This window comes from Styela clava, chromosome 15, assembly GCF_964204865.1.
Source record: "Styela clava chromosome 15, kaStyClav1.hap1.2, whole genome shotgun sequence".
NCBI lineage: Eukaryota > Metazoa > Chordata > Ascidiacea > Stolidobranchia > Styelidae > Styela > Styela clava.
In genome coordinates this window covers 5,870,569-5,889,156 of record NC_135264.1, presented here as the reverse complement: position 1 = coordinate 5,889,156, position 18,588 = coordinate 5,870,569, and the positions used below count along the sequence as shown (strand labels likewise).

The following is an 18,588-nucleotide window of genomic DNA, read 5'->3' as shown; positions in this document are numbered from 1 at the left end:
TATGTTATCTATTTTTGACTGTCGCATAAATTTGCAAATATTATTACTGTGACACCATTAAATGTGAACGTCCGGCGACATATTTCTTGACTATTTGCCAAGAACGTCATAACTAGTCGTTTACATTTATTTGCTACGACGACTATACTGCTTTTCACCAACGTAAATGATCTCTAGTGAGAATGTTATTTCTAGCAATTTAATAGTTAGCAAAGAAATGTTTTTGAATATTCCGAGAAATGAGTGATTTTATATTCGGGCGGGTCATGAACGTGCGGTCCCACTACTCGCAAACTCAAATCGAACATCGAAGTAACCCCGCGACGGTGAGTAATCCTACCGCACATTGTCACACTTTTCATGAGATTCGAACTTAGGTAGCAAGCTGCGTTGCTTGCCACCTATCCAAGTGTTACGTTGTAAACGTACGTTGTTTACAATTTTATCGTACATTTTGCCTCTGTGTACAGTGCATCGTGCGCTGCCTTGTAAATAATCATTGTAGAACCGTTATTACAATTATTCCCTTTGCTTGTAGCGTAAATTAGTAATTTTATCTGTTGTCTGGTTTAGCGTTTTCCTTTCCGTCATTTTTGCATTACGTATTCGTCGTGTAATAGCCGAAGATATTTGTCCGTATTGTTGACTGTTAACTTATCTTTTATATATATATATATATTGTAATTGTATAAGCCACTCGGATCGGAAAACGTTTGGTAAGAAATTAGCCTTTTGTTGTTGATAAATGCTTTGTGACTTAAGTTAATCAATTGTGTTTTATTCATTTAAGAAAACCGCTGTTATTTGCCAAGTGTATAAAGAAGAAGCTGATTTATGCATGTGTCTTATTTGTGGATAGAGGGGCTGAGAGTGGCGCATTCGATACGTTTTCATTGTGTCTTGTCTATATAGATTCCGGGCTATCAAAAGACGTGACATCAAGAATATCCTCCGACGTTGTATTAACAACACACCCAGATTTAGGCGAATAGCGGTCTTCTATAAACTTGCTTTTGACTGTGTTCAGCAAGACCGTGAGCTATGTTTCATGATTTATCTTGCCTTTTTCAATCAAAACTTCTCTCTAATATGTCGAATAAACATTGTTCTTAAAATCTTATGACTTTGGTGCAGGCAGCCTAATAACTTGGCGATAAAGCTACGCGATAAGATAGGAAGTCGGAGCAAAATTTTTTCTTACATTTTTAAAATCATAATTCTGGCAGCGTGCGCAACTGCTGAAACGCACTGACTTGCCCTAGATTCACCACGATTCAAGGGATATTACAATAAAAATTAAAAAAAAGATACAAAAATAAAATATATATATATATTTAAAATCAAACCCGAATTGTAATGAGCATTCGTTGCATTCCCTTTTTCAATCCTGTACCAAGTTAGTTGAGAATGAGCGTGAAAATGAAATGGCGCGTGGTAGAAACATTTGAATTCAGACTTGTCTCGCCGTCTGGTGAGTAGTTGGATCATACGCCTTTTAACACGAACGGATATATAACCACTAATTTTCCATGGTGGTAATCCAGAAATGTGTCCATAAATGTTTTGCATGACGTTCACATTTAGCGATGTCACAGAAATAATGGTTGCATATTTATGCGACAGACAAAATAGACCATACAGTATTTGGAAAGGTAATTACCATAAAGCGAATAAAATAATTCAATCCTTACTGTTTTGACAACTTTAGCATTTCGTGATTTACCGAACATGCACGTACATGACCTTTACATTTACCGGCTTCACAGGAAAATTACTTGCAAATTCATGCGATTTTTTAATTCATAAAATAAATAGCTTCAGTTCGTTGAACAGTCGGGGGATTTCAAATGTCATATTTTGAATAATCAAATATTATAAACCGTTGGATATTGACCAACCTATACTGCTTTGATAACTTTGGCATTTCGTGTTTTACCGAATATCCTAAAATGTCAAAAATTTTACTTTTATTAACTTACTGTTGTGTGCGCACAAGAACAACAATGGCCATATTAGATTTGATGCATTGTTTTTATATATTGTTTCATTGATGGAAATACGGTTATATAGTATTAGCCTTTGCTTAGACGATTAAGATTAAAGCTTTTTTTTTCCATCTAAATATTTCGACATTTATTTCGAAAAATATATAAAAGGATACCAAGTTATTATGGGCACATTTGAGAACAATATACCTGCGACATATTCGTGCAAAAATGGTTGGAATGAAGATCGACATATTTTTGGCTGCGATATATTTTTCGGGAGAAACGGCAACTTCTCAGCTCTGCTCCAAAACAGATTAATATCAAGCTATTGACTGGGACAGGGTAAGAAATCTTTGAAATTTATCAAAAACTTTTTCTGTTGGTATAATATTTTGACGAAGTCGCACATTAGTCACTTTTAAAATGAAGAATAAAAATGAAATATTTTAACCTTTTTTAATAATGTAATAATGCTAACTATTGCTAATAATGCTAACATTGGATTATATTTAACCAAGGCAACGAGATTTAGGAATTTCGACGATCGTTTTTTGTTTTCAACAGTTCAATATTCTCAATTTAACTACTATTAAATATCAAGTAGGAGCCAGTGTGTTTATTCTGTGCGAGAACCATTTTCAATTATAAAACCTTGATGTTCTGTTACCGGTTTTATCGTTTTATATCAGTCCGGACTTGTCCTTGCTCAATATATTTTCCACAATGCCTCGCAATATTTCGGCCAAATATGATTAACTGTCTTTACCAAATGCGGCAACTTATTTTGATTCTTGAATACCACCGACACTCGACCAAATTTGTGTCAATCTTGGCCGATAGGATCGTCGACTTGAGTTGGAAAAATAAGTCGATTTCTTCGTGAGTGCAAAATAAATGTCACAATATGCATTTTTTTGCGATATAACCTCGTATTTTCGGAAAAGCCATGTCATATAAGTACGTTATTTAAATTATGCGCAAATAATTAATTTTTGATCTAAATTTGTCGCAAATAATGTTACAACATTTAGGCCGCGAAATGATTTAATGTAATATGAAGCATGGTAATGGGAATAACGTCAATAAGTCGGCATCAATAATTATTATAAAATGCTGACTAGGTAGTAAAGTCGAATAATGTTAAAAACGGTGCAATAACAAGTCTTCGTCGCGAGGCAAGCGCAAGTATAATCAAACGAAAGAATACGCTCGTCGTGCCATTGATAAATTGGAAACCCGACGTTTTTTTTTTAATACGATTTTAAAAAAGTCAACTATCGTTTCATAAATATCCGTATACCAGTGTCGGTAATGATAAAATTGATCGCATAAAATTGGGACGGTTAATTTGCAAAAATGATAAAGGAAATCAAAGCTAGCACAAAAGATAAAAATCGGAATAAAATTAATTTGAATTCACTCTTCTCTTGTCTTAACATCTGTCGCCGGCGTGTAGTACTGTCAGCAATATGAAAACCCAAACTCGATGTCCCAATCGAAAATGAAGTGGATTCAATTGGTTGTTATGATAGGTTTAAATGTGTGAAAAAATATCGCAATTACGGGGTCATTACGAAATCGATTTGGCCGTAATTACGGAATTGATTTTTGTCAATTACGTGCAAGCCTAAAAAACAGACGAGGCCGTAATAAAACCTCTACAATCTAACCACAAGCCCTACGACTAAAAAACAGCACTCAACAGTAAACCAGACAAACACAACATTGAGAGTCGGCAAACTGCGGGCCAAATGCGGCCCGCGAGCTAATTTGTTGCGACTCTCGAACCACTCGACATTCAATACATAAAACAAAAATTGATCCCAAATTTATTATTGTCCCTACACGAATTTATGTGGTGACAAGTGCTGCTGTACGGCGCTTCTTATGAAACAAGTGGCTTCAGTTGTATGTCGTTCGAGTTAATTTCGATTTTTAAAATTTAAAAATGTCCGGAAAACGGAGCGACAAGGGTCGAGCATTCCAAAGTGCTCGGACGGAAAAGTATTTTCTTTCGTGGGCATTACAAAACCAGTTTGCTCGATATGCCCAGTCAGCATCGCAGTTATTAAGAGTTTCAATGTTTTAATTAAACTCGTTACAAAACGAGTCGTCGAAATTTCGATCCCGAAACCCGGGACTGCGCCACAGCTCATCTGTGCGTTAGGGCAAAAGGTGTAAAGTCCACGTTCGGAAGAACATATGGCCTTGAGCAGCTTTATCTGAAATGCATTAAACTTGGATTAAAATTTGTACTCGCTTGTCAGATCATCACTTGGACGACGAGTTGCCATAAAAACATCATCTTTCACATTAATAATAGATAAATAGAAACAATGTATTGTTGGATAATATATTAAAAAAACGCTACATACACATCTCATTGGGACAGGCGAGAAGGGCAGCAATGCAAATGCGCCATAAATTGAAGTTTAATTAATGTAGCGATTGTTCGAAGGCGGAAATATTGCGGCCCGCGCGCTACCTGAAACGTGTATATTTGGCCCGCAAGAACATGAAGGTTGCCGACCCCTGCACAACACTATTGATCAGCAAGTCTGACTTCATAAACAATTGCCATGTCAGTATGTTGCAATAATGCTGGGCCAATTATTGTCTCTACGCCCGTATAGGAATGTCTCTCATCAGTCCGAATAAGATCTCCCCAACAATTTGATGCAAGCATTGTTAACCCGAAATCTTAATGTGAGGCCTGGTTATCAATATTAATAACTACAAAAACGATATAATATCGAAGTAGGTTAGATGTACGAACCATGTTACGTGTGTCAATGTCTCGAATATGAGAACAGTTAATGGCCATCAAACAAATACAGATATCGCATTAAATAGCATAACCGTCGTTTTTAGTAAATTTCCTAATGCGTATGATTTATTGCATAGGCTTAGTTTATTTGTATAAAGGTGGTCCGCCAAAGTTTTGTCAGGCTTTACCGGTCCGTCAACCGAAAAAGGTTGCCGACCACTGGTATAGTTGACGAATTAAGAAGTTGAATTCGACAATATACAGCTGTACACATTTTCGTTCTTTTTCTTGTACACAACCTTCGTATTCAGATAAATTAGCTATAGAACCCCGATTAACGAACGATTCAGGGCGGTACATGCAGTGGAATTCAAATAATTTTCAAGTGTATTTGTATTTCAGTTCGGCAAAATAAAAGGAACATGGTTTGATGGACTTGACATTCCGAATCCTGGTAATACTGGTAAATTTCCGAGAACATGTCATGATATACATCATTTCGAAGCACCAGAAGATGGAGTTATGTTCAACCTAACTCTGAGCGTTCGCGGGTGAACTAGCAGTAATCTTATTCAAATATAGACTGTCTAGTTTGATCGATTTGTGTAAACTGTAAAGTTCTATGAGTGCATTTGACAGAGCAAATCACGTAGCAGCGTTTTTGTTTATTTGTTTGCTTAATTTATAACCTTTGTTAAAGGCTATTCAACAAGAATACAATGGATTTCCAGTTACACTTTATCCGAAGAGAGGGCGAAACATACATCATAGATCAACAACTCAGTGAGCGCAATTTGTATCATTGTGAATTGTAATCAACAATGTGACAAAGACACAACATACAGAAAAAATAGTTCTACATTGAATTAATTTTGTAGTATTTCTAAAAAAGCATTTTATAATTTCTTATCCTAGGCGAGCGCTAATCGCACCAAATCGCAATTCCATTTACTGTTCCATTACTTGTGTATCTAGTAAACTTTTCAGCCACACAATTTATCGAATTAATTTCATCTGTAAAAATAGGCACTTAAGCTCAAACCCGCATTAGCAATATATATTACTGATAAGACAATGTCTTATTTACCGAAATTCTCAAATTTGCATCGACGTAGCGTATTGAAAACCTGCTGTTAGAAATATAACACACTGTATTCTCGACATTAATGAACATAACCAATATTTTTTTTTTTAGAAACTTCGTTTCTGGCAAAACTCAAGAAGTTGTATTTTGATACCCCAGGTGGTGGCGCAACAAATGAAGAGCTAGATACTTGTAAGTAGAAATTGTTGGTTTAATTGCGGATATATACTAATATATAGACCCAAGACTTGCCGCATTCTGCTTTGACCGTCTAGAACAGGGTGGTCTGAACCCAGGCCCATTTTCCCAACCTTCATTATCTGTAGCCCGCGTCGCATTCGGCGAGTAATCAAAAAATCGCATTTAGTGTTGTTTCGTAATAACATTTACCAGAAAAAGCTTTTGTTGTTTCATCGCTAATGTCACTGAATTGTCTGAGTTATGACTAACTGAGGCAACTAGCGAAGTTGAATGATGTTCTCGGCAGGCTTAATTGTTATCTGTCTGTCTATCTTTTTGGTCAGGAATATATGCTAACAATTTTGGCATCGCAGAGAACTTAAAATTGAATGCGGATTCTGATAGCTTAGGTTGGCTATGCCTGATAACTTAATATTAATGTTAAAGTCTAACAATATAATTAATGCCAGGTGTTTTTTGCAACCAGCCTAAACATAATTGCAAAAAATGCTGCCTATATATATTAGAAATTACCCTCAATATTCGGAAGCACTTACATTAGCGGAAGCCCTTTTTCAGTTTGAAAGAGTTTGAAATCTTACGCTAAATATAAATATAGAAACACATTTGCATGTTTTAGTAAGTTTTTGGTGGTTTCTGCATGTTTTGCTGGATAAATGACTACTTATCAATTTGTTTCCATAATTAAAGCGTTTGTTTTGTATTGAACTGTTTACCTATTCTTGGCACTATTGTGGCCCGCGAACAATGCCCCTAGAGCCGACAATCTTTTATTAAGTATTTCCATGGTTTATCACCTTGCAAAATTGCAATATTTGGACCAAGGTTTACATTTATTAGCTCCCACTTACAACTATCATTTCAGATGCAGACAACCTATTTCGAGGCGAGTATTTCTTCATGACAGATTACGACACTTATTTTGTCATGGGATTCTGCACACCAATAGGTAAATACAATAATGTTACATAGTGATGTATAAAATTAGTACATGCAATGATATTGCATTTTGCATTAAATATTTTCAGGATTGAAGGGATTTTCACACTTCAGAACCATAACTCCGACAGCAAAGGCAATTTATAATATGTGGAATGTATTTGCCACTCACAATCAAGTAACAAGTATAGGATGGGAAGATATGTGCTTTGCCTGGCAGTAGTAAATTCGATTAAAATGTACTTCTTTTGATATATTCACTTTATAAAGTGTTGTATTTTGATTCAATATTTCATCGTTATAAAACAAACTCAACGACATCAAACTATATTTGAATATGGAAGTTATTGTATATTAATATCATGTCAGTAGCAAACCTTTATTAGATTCAACGTCATCAAAGTAAACAAACAAATGTGTACGTATAACTCGCAGATTGCAAACTGTTTTTCAAAGTACATATTCGAAATTCGGCAACATTAAAAACTCCTACATGGGTACATTTTAGAGTCTAATATATCTGGTATTTGTTACCGAATTCATAGATTGAACTTTTTATATGAATCATTTGTTGCTTTGGTTTACACATGCAAATAAATGACAACTCATGCTGCATTAAACTATTTGTCTCTTGGTCGTTACAATTGTGTGTGATTATTCTCTGTTTAATGCAAGATCTACAGGTTTACAGAATATATATACTATATACCGTAATAGCCAATAGTCCATAGCTAACCTAACAAGCATCGCTGCAACGGCTAGTCGGTTGCGGCCTTCTCGCCAACCACGTTTGTTGACGTGTTTTTCTCAGCGTGAGAGAACGTGTACGGGAAAGTCAATCATATCTTTGGCGTTCCGAAGGATATTGACGTCAAGGATCGATTGGGCAGGTTTTCACATTCACTTTTTTGTTTTAACCGGGGTAGTTTCCAACCTTTTTCTATATTTTCCTGTATCGGGTAGAATTTTGCGATGGAGAGACTTTATACAACTTCTTTTCTGCCATAAATACAGTAAATACTTCGTTACAGTACCCATCACTGATTTTAATAAACTGGCGCTTTGGCACGACATAGCGTAATTAAAGCCGAAATTGTTGGCGCTCGGAAATTTGGCGGGTCAAAAGTCCAACACGTGGTGGTGTGGTATGACACGAGCGGTACGCTCCATGTTAAGAAGGCGTATACGGTCAAGTCATTCATACTTGTTGGTTTCTGAAGAGGATTAACAGAACGAAACAGGTGAAAAAATGATTCAAATCAATTGTTTTAAAACAAATCTTTTTTAACGAGTCCCTAAGTAAAATCAGGTTTATATATAGGTTTACCATCCGTCCCACCCAGAATGACCGGGACAGTCCCGGAATTGACGTCTGGCGTCCCGTGTCCCGGACTGGACTACGGTTGTCCCGGAATTTACTGAAAAAAGGCGTTTTAAAATAGAAGGACATCGGATTCGTTCAAACTGGAAACGGATGTTATTCACGCGAATTTTTTTTTAAATAAAAATTACGTCTGTAGGTGTCACTCAAACAAAGACATGTTTCGCCAACTGTGACTTCCTGGTGACATAACATTCAAATAAGTTAAACAATTGCAAAATGGATGGTATTATTACATACAGGTAGTTTTAAAACGGTTCCGTAGCTGTAAGTGTGCGCTGAGAAAGGTTTGCAGTGAACTTTTACGCTTAACTGGTGGCCAAATACTTAGTTTAAAGATGATTCTTGAAAAGATCAGGGAGGTGGGAGGAGACATCCTCCTATGTTTCATCAATTATAGAAAAGCTTTCGACACTGTAGTACACGATGTCCTCTGGAATGCGATGGTAAACATGGGGTCCCCTATGCTTACCAAATATCTGAAGTAAAAAACCGGGTCGATGCGAATTGGACAGGCCAAAATCGGTTCAATTCAAGAGGCTTATTTATAGTTTAAACATTTTCCACACCATTGTGGGTAGATTACGGACATTCGTTACGGACATCCATTCAAAAAGCAATTTTGTAATAGTATCAAATTGAAAAACTATTTTTACTGTCATCACGGCGGAAAAACTTGCAAAAACGAGAATTGTCCCGACTAAATCGGGACGTGTGGTGGGCCTACCTATGCATATAATTGATCTTTTAGAGAACCTTTATCTGTTTATGACTCTCAAAAGGCAGCAGTAAGATCGGCTCACGGGATGACAGATTTCTTTGACATTGGCCAGGGTGTCACCCCACCTCTTCAAGCAAGTCATGCGAGAAACTCTCAACATCATGTGGATGGGCCGCAACTAGTTGGAAGGATAGTTAATAGACTGAGATAAGCCGACGATGTAGTTCTGAAGCAGCACTCTTGTTCATTATCAAGAAAACTGAAGTGATAAAAATTACAAAGGTTACAAATGAGGAAAACTTAATTTTGGAAAACCAGAGCGTTGAAAATGTAGAAAGATTCAAATATCTAGGTGTAGTTCTAACAAACAAAGTAGACGAGACAAAAGCGGTAAGACGAAGCATAGCAATGGCGAAAGCTTCAATGATTTCTCTGAGCAATATCTGAAAAGACAGATCAGACAGATCAGCAGACCTCAGCATGTCTCAATTGTTCAAACTGTCTCTGAAGCAGGACCAATAGCGTCAATTTGTGAAGAGTGTCAGCAATGACCCTTCCGTATAACCCGGCTAAAACGCTTAAACGAGAGATGACGTTTCAAACAGATAGAGTGAAGATCTTTGCCACTCAGTAGCCAGACGATACACAACCTTACGTATTGTACCATTTGCCCTGCCAATTCGAGTGTCAAACGCGAATTGTGAAAGAGTGTTCAGTATTATGAATGCGGTTTGGACCAATAGTAGAAAAAACTAACTTTAATCCCGTCAAAGTTGAACTGAAGATGAAATTGAATTTTCATATTATGTCATGCAATGAGTTTATCAGCCACGACAAAGATCTTCTTGAAGCGGCACAATAACAAGAAAAATACAAATTTAAGTACCAGAAAGACTTTTTTTGTGATTTATTGTTAAATAATTAAATTTTCAGTGGTTAAAGATGGAATTTTTCTCCAGAAAGATATTACTCGAGTCAGTTGGTATTTTAATTCACGTTGAAACGGAATTGTCACAGAACCTGGAAAGTACCTGTCCTGTAACAGTTCCGCTTTGACGATATGGATGCCCAGACAGTCTCTTGTAAGCGGGGCGTGCAGTCACAGTTATATTCACTGTCCTTCAATATGGGGCACAGTCTCTCGAGAGATGGGCCTATAGTCACAGTTATAATTAATGTCTTCTAATATGGGGGCTTTTTTGGAAATAGGTAAACTGTGCCGTACTGGGTACGGATACTGGTAGTTAGTTTCACTGTTCAGCTTCGTGTAGGATACCCTATGGATTTCGGTGGAGCGATGATAAATTATTCTACGGGTTCATATATTTAAGCATAGCTCGCTTGTGTTCTATCTAATAAATTTTGAGAAAATTAATACAAACCCATTTTTAATTTTTTAGCGTTTTAGATGATTCGAAATTTATCAAAATAAGTATTTTTTTCCAAATTTCCAACGGTAGTCCCAGTAGATTTCACGAATAGGCCCCTTATGTAGTCACCATCGTTTACTCATTGTACTGTCATCGGTTACGGTCATTCACAACCTAATTATGCCGCGAAAAACAGCAAAAAGGGCAAATTTTAAATTTAACATTGTTGTAGGTCCCATTTGATGCCGCCCTCACTGCCAAAAAAGCCAGTACTTTTCATTCATCAGGAACTGTTGTAGTGAGAAAATCTGTCTAATATCCTAATGTCAACATCAACATGAAAGTTTTATAAAGTCACTTTGTAGGCCTTTATTTGTTATTTTAACAATTTAACTTGAGGGAGCGTTATGGTACGGAGCTTGTCATGCAACACGGGCTACATTTGAAAGAGGAAATGAGTAATATAGGATATTTGCTTTTTGGAAAACTTGGAAAGGTAATGACCAATTTATTAACTGTCTCTAAGCGGCCTTTGAAGTCACTTTCATAAGACCATTATATATATTGAATCTAGCTTTACGTTCTATTTAGTTCAGTGGTTCTTAACATTTGTGAGCCTGCCGAACCCCTACGCTATTCCGTTAGCTTCTGTTGAACCCAAAATTTTTGAACTAAGAGCGCAACCTGAACTTATTAAGGTGAAGTCGGATTTATACAAATTTATAGAAAATTTGATCGACTTCAATTGATAGAATATGAACTTGTTGCCTTACTGTTGAGCATAGGTTGTTTTTTCGGGTTAAAATTCAAAGAACATGCTTTGTCAAGACCAAGAGAGTATCAACCGCCGAAAGAACCGCTGGTTACGCCATTGGTTGTAGCAGAATAAATTGCAATAACACAGTAAACTTTATACATTCATTAGATTTATTAGTGACACTTCTGCTACTGTTTCTCTGTGAACAACTGAGAGATACGTGGCTTCGTTTCAAAATGAACAATTCTCATGACATTTCGCATTGGAGTCCCGTCCAGTTGAGCAGGTAAAGCCATACTGCACATTGTCATCAGACCAAGTTCTTTGATGACTTATTTCACGAAAAAGACTCCTCGGAGTTGCAAAGAGTTTTTGGAGAAAAAAAAACGTTGAACCACTCTGAAAATTGCGGTGCAAACTTAGATAGCAATACGCCGTGTCGAAATATCCATTGTTATGTCACAATGGCAAGGACTAAAAGGGCTGGGCAGGGCATTTTCGATTACCTGATGATTTCGAATACTCGGGGAGTCAATGGGAGATATGTAATTGTATGCACTCGTTGTAATTGCGGAGCGTTCAAACACAATAACAAAACGCTTATTTATCGATAACTCACTACAGAAAAAAAACATACCGTATGTCAGAATTGCATCGAAAAATATGGCTACAATAGAATAAATGGGTAATTCACCTCGACCCTGAGGCCATACGGAGGTACACCCAAGCGCTTGATGTCTCTCATTGACAGCTCTAAAAATATTTTTCCAAACAAATTTGACATACCTTGCAGCAGTTCAATGACCGAAATACATCGATTAGAGCGAAATCGTTTATTTATTTACCTCCTGGAGAGAGACTAAGCAAATGAAAGGAATGTGAAACTCGAATTAACAACATTCTCAAATAGTTGAGAGCGTTTAGAAGAAATAGTAATCAGACTTCTAAGTTTAGTTCATATTCATGATATATATCTCAAATAGCAATAGGTGTAGCAGAAGGTACACAGGCGTAATTTTACAAGAGTAATCATATGGAGCATTGAGCGTTTAGACTACCTCTTTATATCGTTAACTACATTTCTACAAAAATTATTATTTAGTTTAATGGAAATATACTTCAATTTCCAGATTATTAAAATTAAAAGTAACATGAGCTTATACGACATATACATCGTTCTTGTACTTTTATTGTACAGTCGGCCAGTCGTAGGTCAAGAAGACATCAGACTCTGTACAAAGCTGTACGAATATTGCAAACTCCAGCAAACGAGTGGTGGACAGAGTGAGCCATGTGCCGATCAGATCTCAGAACCGGGTCGTGTTGGAAAAACTGGTCCACGTGGTATGCCGGGACAAAAAAGAGAACCTGGTGTCGTTGATTACAATCGTGTCAATGCCAAAATATCAGAAGAATATGTGTATTGTTAATTCCATACATTTGCCCTGGTCATTTTTATTTTCATGGATGCAGACGACGAATTGGTGATAAGTAATACAGCATATCAAGTTTGACACACATTGTCTTGTATAAGTAAACACATCTTGCCTTATAAAATTGCTTTCAAGAACATGCATAAGCAATACAATATTTGATTCAACAATCTGACTACAAAAGTCGAGGGATGTGAGTGAACTTTTTTTTTTTTTTTTAAAGTATAAAATTTATCACAATTAAAAACTGTAACCTAAAATAATCACAAATAATTCAATCAATCAAATCGTTTTTTATTAGCCATCCATGCAGGCAAACGGGCACAACAAAGTTAAAGCAAAATGAAAATATATATATATACATATTCATGACTTTGCCCAGAATGGACAGGATAACCGCGAAATGACCATTCGGTATACCTGTCAGCGGCTACCTTGGTTAGGTAATTGTGATTACGGTAATTCTGTATTCCCTACTATAACTTATTGTCTCCAAGACTGTGCCGATGATGCATCAGCAACTGTGTTGTCGGTTTATGTATTAGCAACGACCAGAAAGTAAATTTGAATATCAGCCTGTAACAATTTGATGACCACACAAAGGAACCCACGTCTTAATCAACTTCCATATAGGTTATATCTTTATACTATATACCAAGCGTGGAGTATACACGTTTTGATGCATAAATAACGTAAACCATGCTAAATCTATTTTACCTCTGCTCGTGATCACCTTACCTTTCATGTCATAGACAAATTATTATGACTACCCAAATAAGAAACCTGCAATTGCTTGGAGTTTCGAAAAAAGGATTTTCATCGGCCTTACATATCAAAACACTGTCTATAGCAGTGGTTCTCAACCGGGGGCCGATGGCCCCCTAAGGGGGCCACAAAGCAGTTCAAGAGGGGACACAAGACCAATAATTGATCATAAAGAAACTTAGTTTGCATACTTTTATTTTAAAACAAAATCTCCCGTTCAGGCGTTCACCGCAGTTTCATTACATGAACAGGTTATTTGCGATTTCAGGGTGATTTCCCATACGTGAATTGTTTCATCATATTGCTCACAATACGAAAATGGAACAACAGTCGCATTGGCGTTGGCTTCACCAAAGTAAATCTGGTGCTCCCGAAGTATGCGAACCAAGATGGCGGACATCGGAACGTAACATGGGTAACAGGTTAGGGTTAGGCGATAATTTGTTTTTCAATTTTCCTTATTTTAGTCCTATTATCAGTTCGAAGACTAGCCAAGAGCCTCCCGTAGTATTTATAGCTAAAACTATGGCTTAACCCTAACCTAGTACACATATTACATTCCGATGTCCGCCATCTTGGTTCGCATACTTCGGGAGCCCCGTAAATCTAGATGACAGAGTGAATGTAGCTATGAAGTGGCATTTCGTATTCTTAGCCACTACTTAGCATGAAAGCTTCTTCACTGATAGTAGGCCTATGACTTGCCACAGCCCATCTGGCTTTTCTGATCTTGTCACCATCAAAAGAAAATCTAAAAACCGTTTTGATGTTGACAGTGGCATTCGTCTCTGGCTGTATCAAAGACTGTGCTCCATATAAGAAACCTTGCAAGGCAGTCCCAAGTGCAAGATTCCCATTGATTGTATACTAAACAGCTTGGACTTTTTTTGTCTCTATATAGTTTGAGTTTTTTTGGATGGTGAACACGGGGGCCACGAGTGCAATAAGGCGCCAGAAGGGGGCCACGAGCCATAAAAGACTGGGAACCACTGGTCTATAGGTTTGAGTTATAGAATGTAAAGCCATTTGGTTGCGAGGTCGAAACCATATAAAAAGGTAGAAACTGAGCGATTAAAAAATTGTTGCGAGTCTTAAGTAAATATAAAATAAGCCGTGCCGGAATGTCGAGATGAAACGTTTGTTGTTGCGGAAACTCAGTAAAATTATAAGATAATCCAAAGAAATTATTTTAAAGTGCATAAGGAAGTGAGAACAGATACCAAATTATAAGTCGCAAAAGACATTCCAGGTCAGTGCGTAGATTGAGGTTATCTTGAAAGAATATGATGAATAAACAAACAAACATATTGGTTTATAAATGATTTTAAGGTAAGCTTATTACGGATAGTTTTATTGTCCAATTCGGAATCGGAGTTTAATTTTTAGTTTCAAACCATTTTCAAGTTACCCGAATTCAGAATTTTGAGTATCAGTCTATTGAAAGTCCATACCAGTCCATACCTTTTCAAAGATTTGTGTCTTTATATGTTTTAATGGAAAATTAGGATTATGATATAGTGGTACACAGCAGGTGAAGTTTAAATATGTTTTGACATATACATATATACTAATTAACTTATGCAGAGTTTATATCTATAGAGTACTAACATATAAAAAATACCTAGTCGGTACCTTCAACACTTTACTACCGTTCACGTCTTCCGCATGTTGAATGTAGCTGAGTAGTGACTAATAATCACCTTATGTTATGTTATGACTACCTAACATATATAGAGTATAATAGCAAATACCTTTGAAAAGTTTGCGAATAAAAAAAAAGAATATTGTTTTATTGGATAAAATGTGTAGTAACTTTATATATTTTGCTCATCGAAATTCACCTATAATTTAAAAACTACGTAAATGCAAATTATGGAGAAATTCGTGGTTGTATAAAAAAGTGTGTCATCAGTGACCTCTTAGCTCATATTGTTTCAAAATATATCGGTCGAAAGTTAAATTTGGTCAAGCCTTCATCTGATGCATGCAGCATTGAGTGATGGAAGATGTTCATTTATATACCCGTTCTTAGTTGTACTTTAGGACACAGAGAGCAGTTTAGAATTAGGCTGTACATCAATACGTCTAATTACTATAATATGTTAAAATGGAATCTATAACATTCATACAACAACAAACCCGTGTGGTCTCCAATCGTGATGGTAGTATACATTCAAAAATCGGAAGCTTCAGAACAGTGTTTCCCAACCCGAGTCCGCGGTCCTAAAATGAGTCCGCGGAGCGTTCGAATGAGTCCGCAACAAGCCAGAAATTCACTGCGCGCCGCAAACGTTTTTGCGGAACCTAACTATCAGCCAAGTTACAAATTACGTTAGAATTTACATAAAACATAGCAACTTTATTCGGTTCCATTACATTTGAACCCATGACAATTGCACCTGTATGCTATTGCACCTATGGGATTTTTTTTGTTTCACGGATAGTTAAACCCATACTAACCCTAACCCATGGGTTTTAGCACCCGCATATAGATTGAACCCGTGGATATACGCATGGGTTCAAATGTACATGGGTTCAAATGTACGGTCACCACTTTATTCACATAACAATAATCAAGTCAATAATAATTGGTTACTGAGTAGGACTGGGCATATATTCGAATATTCAACTATTAGAATAGCAATTTACTATTCAAAAATTTGATGCCAGGTGACGCAACAGGTCACTCGCGCGTCGCTTCATTGAACGATGAGATTTCACAACTCGCTTGCGGATTTCCGACGAAAACAAGAGTCTGCTGTGCACAAGCGTCGATAGATACCTAAGTGGTGTTTCTCGCGAGTTCGAACAACGAGGAATAAATAATTTATTTTTTGGTAGGTGTAATGGTGGCGACCCAAATTTCCTAAATTGAAAAGCGGCAATACAAAATACTGAAAATGAAACGAAGAGCCCATAATTTTTTGTTTTATGGTGGTCCGCGACCAATTGAAAACGCTTTTTTAGGCAATTTTCCCTTTGTATTCTTCGCTTTACTGCCGCCACATTGGTACGTGCAGTACTGCCGTAGGTGTTGTACGAACAGCTCAAATTTGTAGAATTCACAAAAATACGAATCAAAATATAATCGGGCACTTTACCACGCATTTTAGTGTCCACGGATTGTCATGATATTTTCTGAGTACTATTGCTTTTATTTCGTCAACACAAAGTTAAAATGACCACAATTAAATTAATAATAAAGCGAGTCGACGAATATGTATTTTTGATTTACAAATATACTTTGAATATATTTTTATTAAGTACTATAAAACAAGTTCTTTCTGGAAATTTATAGCAGATAGTAAGATTTTTCTAACAGCGATAACAAATTCGCAAGATCGCAAAAATATGTATCAAAACTAAATATAATCGGGCAATATATGCTCACATTATTATGTTCGAAGATTGCCGTGGCATTTTAAAAAACTAATGCTTTCAACCGCAAGTTACAATGAACACAAATAAATTAAAATAGAAAGACATTTTAAATTCTCGTCGTTGTCATGGATTGAATGTTGTGCGACAGAAAAGGCCATTGTTAAAATTTGTGAAAATTATGTTGTGCTTGGTTTTATTGCCCCCTGCAATCAACGCACCTTGAGTCCGCAAAGGTTTTCGCCGGTGAAAAAATAGTCCGTGACCAGAAAGGGTTGGGAAAAGCTGCTTTAGAAGACATGGATACCAAACGGAATTATATGACCATGGAAGGTTAGATGTTTCGCAAACAATTTTCTCTTATTTGATATATCTGGCCTTACTTTGTTTTAACGTCACATCTCAATATCTAAAAACGCCTAAAATTTCTCCTGGTTCAAAAGTCTAGTATAAATAAGTATGTGTGTTCAAAATTTGAAAGATTTTACAGATTATCATCCCTTAGTGTCGTCATCATCTACGTAACAATTGTTCATACACTGGTACAAATATCTAAAAAAAATATTGATGTTCTAAACCTCACCTATATATAAATGAATATGCAACGGGTAATAACGGATGGTTACCATAAAACGGATCCAAACTAGTAGGGGAATCGATTAGGTAATAGATTAGATTTTAAAGCACAATACGTACAAGCGGGCAATGTGCTATTTTTGAAAATAAATAAAAGGCACTCTATAATCAGCCCATCGGTATTTGAGAAAAACCAAGATGGATAGATTTCAATCATCGAACAGTTATCATTTCTCTTCAAAAAACATGAATCATAGACAAAGCGCCCACTGATTTGGCGACTGTATACGAACTCGACTCGAATTTGCGAAATACAATGCAATACTAGTTGTCGAAAAGTTTGGATCGATAGATGCATCATCACTGAATAACGACAAGTTCAGGGGAAAGGCAATTTACTCTCCATTTCAGGCTCTTCTTGGTCTTGGTCCATTTTGAGTTTATTTTAACTCGATATTTTGTATTACAAATTAAGCTAGTGACTGACTGGAACTTGTTGATGAGAGACTTGATATTAAAGTTAATCATGAGCTACAACGTTTTGTTTGGGTACACCTGGTGATAAAAAGTTAAGTTAGCGGGACTAATGCATAGTGGGGTAAATGTAGTTTTTATTCAGCGAATAGGAAATTTCCTCGCGACACACATCTTACTACCAAAATGCTTTGAAAAAGGTCTGTCAAGTGTCCCTCTGTACCCCATTTGTGGGGCACATCCGGACAGACCCTGGGGCACAATGGGTCAGTCTGTCAAAGTTCAACGAAGTATGCCCTAAAAAATAAGCAATTAATCAGCATAATCGTCTGAAGAACAGGGAGACTTCAAATTTGAAGATTTAATATTTTTAAAATCAATGTTCAACTGAAATAGTTTCAATATTTTAACAAAAAATTGCGCAAACAAATTTGATTATTTCCTAAAATCTAAATCGAATCTAAATCTGGAAATATTATTGATTCTGGAATATATTCCATATTGGGCCATGGGTCGAAAGAAACCATAACCTTACACAAAATATACCGCATCTCTAGGTCTCTGAGCACTTATTGTATCAAACACTCTCGAATTTTGCCCTGTAGGGCATGTCCCACTGAACCCCGGTCCATTGTTCCCCATAGGAAACAAATATTTTCAGACCATCCCACGGCGAAATTCGGGAGGCACATCCACTCGCCAACGTTATGAATATTTTACAGTGGACTTAAGCTGAAAAATATCAGACGGTGGT

At 36.5% G+C, this 18,588-nt stretch overlaps 1 protein-coding gene across 1 annotated transcript; it reads left to right on the top strand.

Moving 5' to 3' along the window:
* Positions 1–1,733: 1,733 nt before the first annotated feature.
* Positions 1,734–12,638, top strand: LOC144411816 (uncharacterized). The gene is made up of 7 exons (XM_078109420.1): positions 1,734–2,330; positions 5,158–5,306; positions 5,456–5,538; positions 5,951–6,031; positions 6,906–6,989; positions 7,069–7,157; positions 12,339–12,638. The coding sequence occupies exons 2-7, from the start codon at positions 5,278–5,280 to the stop codon at positions 12,636–12,638; spliced, it is 666 nt and encodes a 221-aa protein (XP_077965546.1). The 5' UTR covers positions 1,734–2,330; positions 5,158–5,277.
* Positions 12,639–18,588: the final 5,950 nt, after the last annotated feature.